Genomic DNA, 13,624 nt, shown 5'->3' with positions numbered 1-13,624 from the left:
ATTACTCCTGGCTGTTCTTTAACCCTGGCAGATAACTTAAGCATCAGCCACTGCTCACTCCCTCCCCCACTCCCTCCCTGCTGTGGAATGAAGCACTGTTCAGCAATAACTAAAACAACACTGCATTATCAACACTCTTTTCATCACAAACCCAAAGTGCAGTCCCATACAAGCTGTATGGGAAGAAAATTAACTGTATCCCAGCAACAACCAGTACATCCATCCAAATGAGAGTTCAGTCAAATGAAGAATTACAAAACATGCTCACAAGACATCTAAGAACTGTTTCAAGACACCATCAGGTAACCAGAAGCAGCATTAGCACACATCCTGAAAGCAGGTTCAGAATGTATAGAATATATAGTATTGCAAAAAAAAAATCATGAATATAACAAACAGGAATAATCTACTGACACACTGAAAACAGACACCTTGCAACTGTGTCTTCAGTTTTGAGCCAATTTCTACATTTCCCACCAAAGATAGCTCAAAAAGAGTATAATAAACAAACAAAATACTGTAATTCTGCAGCAAAGATCATGTTCCTATCAAGAGTTCAAGCATTTGGAGTATTAGCCACATGTTTTAGTTTTAGGTAGACCTGCGAGGAGCAGGGAGTTGGACTCAATGATCCTTATGGGTCCCTTCCAACTTGGGATATTCTATGATGCTGTGTTCACTCAGTGTTCAGAATTTCCCAACATTTCAAAACAGCAGTCCAGCCACAAGGAATGAAAGTTGTGATGGAGAAGCCAAAGAAACTGTAAGTACTGAATTATTTCCCTTCACTGGGCTTAATTCTTGAAAGGAACAACAAAGCATTTAAAACCTAGAACACATATCATTCATGCACTCTACAAATGAGTCATACTGTTTACAGTTTATCAACACATACATACACAATTTTAAGTGTGATATGATACATCTACAATTTCTAAAACACACCACAGTAATTACAGTTTACATCAGACCTAAACTCCACACAATGTTCTACCTAAAGCTTTGGTTTAACAAGCTAAAACCCCTCAGTTATACATAAGCACTATTTACCCTGAAGAAATAACCATGCCTGTTTATTACTACCAAAATACACAACCTCAGTTAATGTGGCAGTGATCACTAAATTCAGTTATCTTAGTATTATTCACAGAGAGGCTGAGGCACACGTCTGCTCTGCAGTGTATTTCAAATTTGAAAATATGCACATGTAGTGTACAGTCTTAAACTGATCTTCTTTCACATCAGTGACAAGTAAATAAAGGTTGTGTAAACAATTTTTGAGTTCAAAACCTCTATGGAAACAAGACTTACCAGCCTTTTTTTATTCAATACTTGTTCTAAAAGAGTAGGTCTTGCCGGGCGATCTCCAATGGATCCTGTTCTCTGCTTTGTAACAGGAACTGAACCTTCAACACTATCCTGCACATGAAAGAAAAAAAAAAGAAAAAGTGAGACTATCAACTCTGATATAATGATACAGAGAAAATCCCAAGGGTAAAGAACATTTGCCTCCTAATCTGCAGAGGAAAGTAACAGCACAGGAGTGGAAGTGTATCTATTCAAGACCTGGCCTCTTCTTTCCATATCCTTTCACCGTTTCACCAGTCACAGTGAAGCAATATAGCTCATTTAAGTCTTCCACACTGCAAAAATAACCAGGTTACTAGGGCTATTTGTAGCCTTGAATTTATTTGATTGCATTTCTTAAAAACGAAGTAACTCTCAACAGCTCAGTCTCCAGCTCCTGAAAGTGAGTGATATTTACTATTTACAACTGGGCAGGAATGAAAATACAAAATTGGCAAAACAAAACAGTACCAAAACAAAACATACTTCAGAACACTATTATGAATTTGCTAAAGCCCCAGGCTTTTCTCTTTGCAAGTTTATTCTGTTTGTTGTACAATCACCAGTCATTTGAATTAGACATATGAATACAATACGGCTCTACAATCTGCTCTGAAGAAAGTATCAATGGTTTGGAAAATTTAAACCTATGTTGAATTCTATATGTATTAAATTCATAACTTACTGATACTTCCATTTACCTGAAAGGGATCAAAAGCAAAGAACAACAAAGTATGCCAGTATCTTTCACTTCAATCCTGTCCACAGACATGAAAAATGAAAACATCTACCGGGAATCTAACTCTCACCCCACAAGACAACAGTATCTTGTGAAGTCTTAACAGAGACCACTGCAAAAAACCATACTAAGTTTAGGACTAAATAACCTGCTTTCTTCTGCAAGTTGAGGCCTTAATTTCATAACGTTCAAAGCAACCTGCATTTGCAAAAACTGGGAAAAGCAAGCCCCCTTTCTTCCAAAATGCAATAATCACTATTTCATGTTACAGATCAAAAGATTTTAACTCATCACTATGCAAAATGCTACAATTTTGCCCTTTCCCCCACACTGTCTTTTTTTCTGAACTAGAACAAGTATTTCTGTAGACTGAGCAGGAAGTAGTCCTGTAGACTCAGCTGACGAACTGAGCAGGAAGACCTATCAGAGAAGAAAGAGAGAAGAGGGGAGGTCATGCCAGTATATAAATCTAGAATTCATTTTGATCTTGATTGAATACTGTGTGCAGCTTCTGTTCCCTCATCTAAAAGAGAAGTAGCCACTAGCAGTGGTCTAAACACATAACTGCCATTTAATTAAAAAAAAAAAAATAACTGAAAAGCATGTTGAAGAACCTACACAACTGATTTTTATATACAATATAACCTGATATCTGACGGCCTTTGTGACTTTAAAACTCATTTCAGCATCAACTGAACAAGAAATCTGACAAGAAGTCTCTCTTAGGTCTATACTTTCACCTTTCCTCCGGTGAAAAAACACACATGCTACACAGCGAAGCATCCTCTAGCAAGAATTCTTTCCCTGGAATGGCCTGGTCTAGCTGTACACTACTACAATTTATGTCAGAGGGTTAAGAAGAAACGGAATTTGCTCGGGCAAACCGGAGGACGAGCGAGCTGTAGGACCGCCCTAGATTTCTTCCCTTTCCCCTGGACAGCAAGGTCCCATTCCCAGGTCTGACAGAATCCAATTTTCCAGGGAAGCCGCAGCCCCCGGGCACCGCCGAGTGTCCTGGCCGAGGCCCCGCCGCCCCCCCCCACCTCACCTCGGCCCGGGGGCCTCCCCCGGCGGTCGCCGCCGCCCCGCCGCCCCCCAGGGCCTGGTCGCTCTTCTTGCGCTTGTATTTGTCCTTGTAGATCTTGTTGCGGTGCCGCTTGCACATCCAGGGCTTGCGCTGCTTCACCACCTGCGTGGTGGTCTCGCTGCAGCCCTGGTACGTGCAGCTCTTGCACTCGCCGCCCGCCGCCGCCTCGCCGCTCGAAGCCGCCGCCGGCCCCGCCTCCGCCTCCTCCTCCTCCAGCTCCTCCAGGCTGGCCGTGCTCTCGCCGCCCGCCGCCTCGGCCTCGGCCTCCTCCTCCCTCGCCTCGGCCCCGCCGGGCCCCCCCAGCCCGTACAGCACCATGATGCCGCCGCTAGAGGAGGGCGGCAGCGGCGCGTCGGCGCTCGGCACCGGCTGCAGCGCCACCCCCGCCGTGCCAGCCGCCGCCTCCCCGCCGCCGCACGGCTGCATCAGAAGCAGCGCCAGTTGCTGCTGCTGCGGCGGCGAGGAGGAGGAGCAGGAGGAGCAGGAAGCGGAGGAAGAGGAGTAGGCGAAAGCGGGAGGCAGAGCTGCAGCAACGAAGCCGCCGGGACACCCGTCCCGGCCAGCCCCCAAGTCCTCGCCGCGCCCCCAGCGCGCAGGCGCCGCGAGAGGGGAGATGTCAGGAGGTTCTGGCAGCCACGGTGTGATTTGGGCCTGTGTGACGTCCTACCCTTAAGGGGAAGAGAACACCCGAGATTCGTAAATGCTCGTGGTTAAAAGGAACGACAGAAGTCAAGAGGGTCCGCAAACAATCAAAGTTTTATTAGTAAATTGCACACTCGGCATGGAAATCGGTGTGTTAGCCCCCGACCTACTACATAAGCATATGGCAGTGGGGTTTGGATAAAGGGAAAGGCTGAAAGTGAAGAGAGAAAGGAAGAGATGAAATGAGGGAAGGATAGGAGAGAGAGAGAAAGAAATGAAGGAAGGGAGAGAGAAAGAGAAAAAGGTGTTCAGAGTCCTGGAGGTACTGCCCTGGTTTGTGGGGATACCATTTCATGGATAGGTTTCCCGACTCTGAAGATGCTCTTCTTGCTTTCCATGTAAATTAGTCGTCATGTTGTAATGAGTAGTAGTGGTTTAATTTACTCATCAAATTAGTAATAGTGGCTTACTCATTAAACTGTAGTGCATGTTATATTCTTATATATATATGTCATTATAATCACTGTTCTGTTACTGGTAAGAAACTGTAAGTTGTAGAATGGTTCATTAATCTATCAGCATTGTAAGCTGAAAAAGCATGAAGTTTGCAGTTCTAAAGCTAGAAAGACAAACCATTGTGCCTTGTTAAGTAAATATTTTTGTATCTTATTTTTCTAAAAAGCTTATTGTCTCACAACACGCATAAAGTAACGAAAGAAAGGACAAGGATTGAAGAGTCAGGAACTGAAACAATACAGAATATCCAAGATAGACATCTGGAGATGCCTGCACGCTAGGCCTCAAGGTCTAGGGACTGATTGGAACTATGGGAGGAGAAAGCACCTGGCAACCGAAGCGAGAATGCAGAGAGGCCAACCAGAATCAGACCTGCAAAGCTCAGATCCAATAGAAAAACAACAAGTGACAATGGGAGGGAAACCAATAAGGGAATAAAAGTTACTGTTTTTGTTCACTGCGCTTGCGTGCCGTGAGTGGAGCAGGAGACTCCCCGGCCGCCCAGCATGCTGTTTTGCTTATTTGCATTTTCTATAAATCTTCAATAAATTTTTATTACTATATTTCAACTCAGTTTCATTTTACTTATAACAATGTGCATTCTGTTCTTTCAGATCTTTCTGGGAATGGGTTGGAGGACTTTGGGTGTCTTGGGTGGTCTTGATCCCCCCCTACAGTCCTTGCCAATTTCTTGGCCTCATTCCTGGACTTGCACAGTACTGTGTTGTGCTTATCTCCAGAGCAAGGGTGTTTGTCCCAGAAAACTGCTGTCCTACCTCTGTGTGTTCCCCTTCTTCAGTCACATCTTGTTCTTTCTCACAGCATGTTAGTACCAACAATCCTTGTCTATTAGTATCAACAATCCTTGTCTGGCTTTCACAGCCATCCAACTCTCTGTTCTTGAGACATACACATTAGCCCCTTATCTTCTTGGGTTCTATGCCTTGTCAGCCTGCTCAGCCTCCTGTCCTGCTCTGGTCCTGTGATGGCTGTCTAGACCCAAACATTCCTGCCACTGATCTTCACAAGTGCTGTCTGTAGGCTGTACTTGTGTCCTTGTTTTTCAGCCACTGTCACTTCAGACTGGGGACAAAGTGATGCAGTTTGGCTTCTCCCACTTAGCCTTTTTGTTTTCTCTAGCTTGCTGTTGCCCATGTAGCTTTCAGCATGCTGCTTCTTTCCCTTTCTTCCTTTGGAAATTGATTCTCTCTTTGGGTTACTTCTGCATGGTGGTTTGGATACTTTACAGGGCTCATCTGAGCAGTTAAGCTGATCTGCACCCAATTCCTGCCACGTATATTATTGCTAAGTAAATTTCTTTATTCTACAAAGTAAATGAATGCTCTATCCATAATCTTAGATGTTTTGTCACTCCTCAGTCCTGTCTTTTTCTCTGCAAAGCTCTTGCATTTTATTCCAAGAAAAAAATTACCTGTAATGCAACTGTTGTGCCTACCTTCAGTGTTCCTCTTGCTTACTCTTTCTGTGTCAGGCACTGGATTTTCCTCACTCCTGCAGAGAAGGCCCATTGAATTCCATCTCCTTGATTACCTGCTGTTTTCCCCTTAATTTTTCTTACCTCCTTACTGTCTGCGGGCTCTTCCCTGTCTCATTGCACGCATCAGTTCATCCCATATTAAAGAAAAGTGCTGACTCCATTTATTCCCTGGTAATTACCACAACTCCCTTTTCCTTTCATTAAGGTAAATGATTATGCTGTTTACAGTTGTGGCCATTCCATTTCACCCTTGATCTTGTCATAATACAGTCCTCCCTCATTTGTCAAAATAGTTACTGATGTGGTATAGTCACAGGCAAATCACAGTGAGCAGAGTAACTGTCCTCATTGCCTTTGACCCACCTCTAATATGGACAAGGTGACTTCCAGCTGTAGTGTTTAAACTGGAATTACAAATTCTTTTTCTTGTCAGTGAAGATTTACCCTCCCCACATCTGCCTCAGTGTCTTCATCTCTGTTACAGCCATGCTGGGACAACTTACCAAAAGCTTTCTTTAGAACTCAGCCTTGTATCTGTGCCAGTAGTGAAACATGTAGAAGTTACACCTAGCCTTCTTTTCCTCCTGCCTCACCTCTTTTGATGTCAGCTCCTTAAGACAGAGGCTGCCACTAAATGTTTGTTGTGTTTTTTTCCACATTATAGTTCCATTGAAATAATTCTAGATTTTTTTTCTTTAAATGCATCTTGAAAGAATTCCTTCTAAAAATTCTAAGTGCTATTGACATTAATTAAAATAAAAATCCAAAGTAATAACGAACCAAAAGCAATAACATTTTTCTCCAGCCACACTCCCTGCACATATCCACACAATAACTAATTAAAAGAAATGGGAAGTTGATAACCTTTAAGTTCCTAGGAAGAAGAGTTGCTTGTGTCCTTCACCCCCACTTCTCTGAAGCCCCTGTGAGACACAGAGGTTTGTCATGAGCTGGTCAGAGCAGTAAACTGAAGCAGTGAAAGGCTACATGAGAAAATTTTTCATGGAGTTAGGGTTTCCAACTAAATACTCTGGTGAAAACTCCCTCTCTTTTAGAATAGGTTGGGTTCTACCTTAGACACCTTGGTAACACATGGGGATCTCACTGAAGAATGTGCCTGGAAGCATACTTCAACTCCATAGTTCTCATTTTCCTCATCTGAAGAACAAAGAGCAACAGAAAGCTGCAGAAAACCAGCAATACCTTACAAAGGTACTGAAAGGGTTAATTAATTAGCAAATCAATTTGATATTTAATGAGCCTATTACGGTATTGCAATGTGAAGCTTTATCCAATTCTTCTTACCCAAGAACCTTATCATCTACTTCCTTTAGGGCATAGAAACATAAACGGGAATTAAACTAGTGTGAGCTAACAAATTAAACCCTTCTTAAAAAGCTACCATTGATGCTTTCTTTTCTTATATGCCAAGTTTGCTCAGAAAAGAGAAATCTGTGATGTAAAAGAAATAAAGTAGTCCTTTCCTTGGGCTGCACTTCTGTCAATCTGGCTCTTGGGGGAGGAGTGTCATGTTTGGAAAATTTTGTCACCAGTCTGTACATCATTGCCATCCAGCTGCATCATGTTTTGTCATCCCAGGTGCAATTAAAAGGAGATTCCTAATGCAATTATTGAAATCTAATAAATTAATTTGTCCATATGCTGACATCTTGTTGTTTAAATGGATTCTGTAATTTTCTACTGTCTCTTTTGTTTGTGTTTGAAATAGTTCATTTTAATATTCTAGATTTCTATACTAGTTCCTAATATCCAGTTCTTAGTTGTCTTGGGAAACAACATGCATTAAAAAACCAGATACAGATTATGATTCAGGAAGGTAATCATCATTGGAGAGGCTGATTTTTCCTACATACAGACCAAGATAGTACTAATGATTATAGCTGAAGTAATATTTTCAAATGTTGAAAGTTATCTTATCACTATTCAATGAGTTATGATATGAATTTTCTTCACTCAGTATGTCTATCTATCTATCTGTCTATCTATCTTCTATCTTTTACACAGAAGTGCATTTGTCTTTATCATTTGCTGTAACAGCACAGGCCCTACTAAGAACTTCTATGAGATGTGAAACTATGAAATTCATACCTCCAGTGTTGTGATAACCCTACAAAGGAGACATAATCTAAATGCAAATTATCTTGTAGCCTTATTGCTATAGGTTATTTGTTATAAAATGAACAGGTTGACTCAAGGAGAGCATTTGGGTTTTTAAAACAGGAGTGAAGGGTGCTCAAAAGATGCATGGGAATGAAGACTGATGAAAGGCTGAGAACAAATAGTTTTTAAAGCACATCTCTTCAAAAACACATCGTTTGCTAATGGAATCAAAATGTCAAGATATGTATATAGTCACATAAGATTTTTCTGCTTTGTTGTACCTTGTGCTGCTTAGCAAACTCCCTATTTATTCTTCCTACCTGCCCTTGGGGTTCAAGTCGAATTGCACAGTGATACAGTCATGGAAAGATTCAAAAGCTCAGCAGTCTAAAAAGAGATCTGCCTTCAAAGGAGAGCAAAGCTCAGACTGATCAATATGCTTACTGATACAAATGCCCAGGTGACAATGGGTGCTGAAGTCTTATGAATAATAGAAAGCAAAGGACTTCAAGCTGCTGTAGTCAGCCTGTTAAAGCTTGGTTTTCAGATAAGTGTACAAAAGTTTGATACCAATTTCATCAAACTTTTCACTTTATAAAAATAAACATCCTCTTTTACACCATTCAAATATATGAAATGAGTATGTTCAGAAACTCATTAGGTTTTGTGAACTGCAGATAAATTTATTTTTGCAAATCATGGAAATAAAAATCTAAACAGAAGTTTTGTTTGCATCAAGGATATGTGTTCTGGGTTTAGTAAATTTGTAACAAAAAATAGTCATAAGAAATAAGTTTTGAAAGAAAACCAGGACCTCTCTCATTTTGCATGGATATCTTTGTCCCATGTAAATGGATAAGTTAAACAGCTCTGCTGAAAGTAAGTCTCCCCTTTCATGTATTTACATTTAATTAGACATAAATTATTCAGCTTAAAAATAAAATTGCATTCACATTCACAATATAATAAAACCAGTCAGAAATAGGCATGAATAAAAGTGTGTGGGACAGGAGTTAGAATATGCTCTGATCCTCACATTGAACATTTTGTTAGTCTAGGTGATTTCCATTCATGATGAATGTATAGGTTGATTACTGCTTTTGGCATCTGAGCAAGATCAGTGTCATTCTGTTCTCTCATGCGGGGCTAGCATCCTTGGATCCTTGTGTCCTGAAATGAGTCCTAGTCTGTGTAAATCATGATATACAGCTTTGTGGTATGGAACAGTTATCACCTTGGCAGAGGTCAGTGTTGCTAGTTCTAGTTATTACTGTTTCACAGATTGATACCCTCTCAGTGTAAATTACTGAATTTAGGCCTACTTTAAAACAACATCTCTCTCCTTATAGCCAAGAAACCGTGAATAACAGAAAAGAAAATGGCTTACTGTAGCAAAAGTAGGGATAGTCACTCTGCTTAATGAGGCAGTAAATGTCAATAACAGGATATATTTACCCAAAAAAATCAAAAAAAGGAAAAGGAGCGAGCTTGGCTTTAGAGTATGAAACATTCTCTTTCAGTAGAAGAAGGGAGAGCCTTGCTTATTAAGGAAGTTAAAACTAGATGGAAGCAAAGCTCTAGATAAGGGAAGTAATCCTCTGTTGGCAGGGAAATATGTCACATTAGCTGCTTTGTCCATTGCCAACAGCTGTGGCTGCCAAATACAAGCAACTCGTAACTGTATCTGAATGTCAGCATCTTTTCCTTCCTATTTTATAACAATTGCTAACATTGATCGTGTGTTTTGGCCTTTGTGCTGGCATACATAAAATCATAGAACAGTTTGGATTGGAAGGGACCTTAAAGATCATCTAGTTCCAACTCCCCTGTCATGGGCAAGGGCATTTTCCACAAGACCAGGCTGCTCAAAACCCAGTTCAGTCTTGGCTTTGAACACTTCCAGGAGTGGGACATCCACAACATCTCTGGGCAATCTGTGCCCATGTCTCACCACCCCTATCTTGGGACTCATAAGCAGTACTCATAAGCACGGAGCAGAGGGGCAGAATCACCTCCCTCACCGTGCTGACCATGCTGCTTTTGATGCAGCCCAGAATACAACTGGCTTTCTGGGCTGCAAGCACACATTCTGGGTCATGTTGAGCTTATTGTCGTTGACTTCCTTTCATGATCTATCGGAGTCACACCTTTGGGTCACTCCACAAGTTACTCACAAGTTGTGTTCTTTGTAGTCTTTTGTCACTTAAATCGAGCAGTGAAATACTTCCTGTATAGTTCTCATAAGTATGTTTTACATGTCATTTCATGCAAAAGCTGGATGATTTACTTCTGGCGTAGTTATTTGGACAGCAAAATTTATGTTCTATTTCTGGCTTAATGCCACACATTTCTCACATGTAAGTGTTATCAAAGGTGCCTAGTTTTTCTGAAAGATGTATTTCACAACTGAGAGTCCCCTTCATGGAAGGGGATGGTTCTGACCCATTAACAAGAATTTCTTTCTTGAACTGGAGCTATTTTTGCACACTTTTCTAGCACTTCGTTGAAGCTGTGAAATAGCAACTTTGTCAGTTCTTCTACACATTTTTCTGTTTTGTTTTTCAATACGAGGCTGAGAAGTTTGTTTTGATGTGTTCTGTTTAAGCCACCATTCTTCAAAGAGTAAGAGAATCACAATCCCTTTGTCTTCTTTGTACTGCAGCGATGGGGCAAGCACCCAGAAAGGGAAGGACAGAGGCATAGAATGTTCCTGGCACGGGAAAGTCAAAATGATCTGGTTTATGAAATTGCATGTTAAGAACTGTAAGTAAATAAGACTTGTAGGTTCCTTATATATATCTATATGTATCTATATATAATAATATATTATATATATATATATATATGCTCTACTAGGCCACTCTTCTCCTTTACAGAAAGTCAGGGAAAAAGGAGTTAAATTCATGGCTTTTAAACTCTTTTGTTATATTCTGCTAAATAACCTATTCCTGTTCTGTTTGAAATGCTTGGCAAATATAGGTACAACGGGAGTTCATATGTAGGGACTTTATTATGACCAGGCTCAGGCTATGAGAGATCAAAAGGGGTACATTTCTGTGGGTAAGAGGTAAAGGAATTATCACTGTGCATGACTGAACCTTGGCTTGATACTCAGAAAACAACAAATTTCTTCCTAAGCTATTTATTCTCTCCTTTCTTAGGCTGGCTTTAGAAGACTTGTGTATTTGGGTACAGGAGTAACATTTTCTAGACAAGTATGCTGTCTGCTATCTTTGTACTGTGTGCATACAGCTATTCTGCCTTTCATCTTGGCAACCAAGAATATGTCTAATTTGTACCTGAATGCTGCCCCTGAAGCATCTATGATAAACAGCCTGTTGGAAAGCCCTTGGGTACCCACCTGTTTTCAAAGTCATTCTATTAAAGCTAGATATTTAAACAGTTTAATTTTGGAGGAGTCAGGGTCCTGTCACACAACCTTACCTTAAGCATTTGTATTGATCTACAGTCATTTTACCATTCTGGAATTGCAGCTTCACACAACTGATGCAAGTATTTCTGGAGGCATGTCACAGACTTTGTTGTATTTCAGCATCAAAAGCTATTTCTAGGCAAAAGAGCTCCTCTATGTGTTTTTACAGAAAGTTTTTGTGAACCCAGAAGTCCCATTTGGCCAAGGCACATCTGGTTCTATGTAATTCTTATCCATTCCAGCCTGAAGGATAAATGCTGTTGAAGAATAAATGTTGTTCAGCCACAGGCTGAACTTCTCCCAGTTGGGATCAATGGCTTGTATTATTCAGTAGACACTCAGACCTTGACCAGATCCTGGTTATTGTTTTAGAAGCAGCTATCTGCATACAGAAAAATAGAAGTTCATTTGGTCACTGCAGACTTAATAGCTGTGCTGACTAATGCTACTGGTTGCATATTCTGGTACAGGAACATTAAAGAAGATTATGTTCCTTTGTACATTGGAGATGGTCAGCTTCAGATACATCGTTTTTCCAAGAAGAGGCAGATAGTCGTGGAGCTTTGTGGAGGAGTTATTGTGTTATAGCACTTAGAGGAGACCACCTCCTTAAAGAAGCGGGGCATATTTTCCTCTTTGAACAGTTCCACCTCAGCTGCTGCAGGTTTTCAGTAACTCTCCAGTGGAGTGTTCTGTAATGGTTTTCTTTTGAGTTGACGATACGTAATGAACTTTATAAATGGTACGGAGTAAATGACTTGCAGAAAAGTAGGATTCCTCACTTCCCAAGGGCCACAGCTACTATCCTAGAGGAGAAAATGAGTTGTTGAATCTGCAAGTCTACCTTAAAAGGTAGAAAGATTCACGGATAACTGTATGGGAAATATGGAAAAAGTGCTGAGTGGCCTTGGCATATTAAATGTCAAGAGAAGTAAGGACAAGTGCTCCCTGAAGAGTTTATATGTGTAATTGTGAAGTTAATTTCATGTTCTAGATAGATGTCAACTTGTAGGCTTAATGAATTGGTAGCATTGAAGATCCTTTTCTATGTTTTGTGAGCAGTCTTACAGCAGTCTGTGCCACACAATCCATTGAATTGTGTTTCAAAGTGAAAAATGTGCAGCCTAGATGATTCTGCCCTCCATCTTGGCTTTCTAGACTGCTTTGTGCACCCTGTATAGAGTTTGGCATTTAAATTATTGAAAGCAGAGGTAGGAAGCTTAAAATGCAACTTGAATATCCTCAGGCCATTGAGGAATTCTGTTTGGCTCCCCCTATATTAACATACTGATAATTATGACTTATCTCTTTTCAACAGAATATTTAGTATTAAATAATTTGACTACTTCTAAATGTTCCTCTTTATATTGCAACTGTTGTACAATGTTATGTAATAGAGAAAATGGTTCCTGTGGTATTATTTTCTTACTATAAATTATTCTTCACATAAGAGTTTTAGTGAAGACAGTCTTATTCCAAGTAATGTGTAAAAGTTGACTAAGGACTAGGTAATTCTTACTCAGCTGCTTTTTCTCAATAAATAATTATAAGTCATGTTTAGAAACATGTAAAAGTCTGGAAACTGTAAATCTGTTCCTCTTTGCTTGTCTTTGGCACTCCAATCCACCAAGAGTTTCCTTACCTCTTCTTTATACTGAAATGAGTACGACCAGTAGCTTCAGACCAGTGCTTTGAGAATAAAGCGTAAGGAGTACACAGATGCAGATTTTGGACTTGATTAGTGGTGATGAAAAATACAAATGCTGTGTTTTATATAATAAACACAAGCTGGAAGTTTAAATCATTGTCTTCCCCTGAAACTATCTGTATTACAAAAGACCTTTAGATCCAGAGAATCTAGATGTTACAGTCTGCTGTCTCATCTATTTTTAAACAGGCACTATTGGTTACATTGTTTTTAAAACAGTATGAATAAAGTGACTCTATGTCTATGTATATTTGTTTACTATCTAGTGTGAAGAAATACTAATTGCAAAATTCAGCTCTGATTGAAGGTCAACCCTGCCAATTTCCACATAGTTATATGCAAATACCACTCAGAGATGAACTGGGACCTACAAGCCATTTATTTGTTGACAATCTCTTCTTCTACTCAAGCTTTACTGTCAAGGAAATCACAATGCCTTTACTTTACTAAGGCAAGGTCTGGAAGATCCATCTGGCTTGTAGGAAGAAAGAAAAAGAAACATTTATATAAAAATAAGTCACCACTACTGACTG

The 13,624-nt window shown here is 40.3% G+C and overlaps 2 protein-coding genes across 2 annotated transcripts in view; one reads left to right on the top strand and one right to left on the bottom strand.

Moving 5' to 3' along the window:
* SMAD9 (SMAD family member 9) overlaps positions 1–13,624 on the top strand; it is a 157,594-nt gene that overhangs the window by 55,408 nt on the left and 88,562 nt on the right. The gene's annotated exons all lie outside the window — the stretch shown is intronic.
* Positions 1–13,624, bottom strand: part of RFXAP (regulatory factor X associated protein) — a 48,359-nt gene that overhangs the window by 8,177 nt on the left and 26,558 nt on the right. The window contains exons 2-3 of the mRNA XM_050332150.1: positions 3,135–3,836; positions 1,312–1,419 (exon numbers count right to left, since the gene is read on the bottom strand). Coding sequence (XP_050188107.1) covers positions 1,312–1,419; positions 3,135–3,836 — 810 coding nt within the window. The remainder of the gene's footprint in view (positions 1–1,311; positions 1,420–3,134; positions 3,837–13,624) is intronic.

The sequence above is a fragment of the Myiozetetes cayanensis genome, unplaced genomic scaffold, assembly GCF_022539395.1.
Source record: "Myiozetetes cayanensis isolate MyiCay16 unplaced genomic scaffold, myiCay2020 scf5-8, whole genome shotgun sequence".
Classification (NCBI taxonomy): domain Eukaryota; kingdom Metazoa; phylum Chordata; class Aves; order Passeriformes; family Tyrannidae; genus Myiozetetes; species Myiozetetes cayanensis.
The sequence above is the reverse complement of the archived record's forward strand: the minus strand, read 5'-3'. Positions and strand labels throughout refer to the sequence as shown.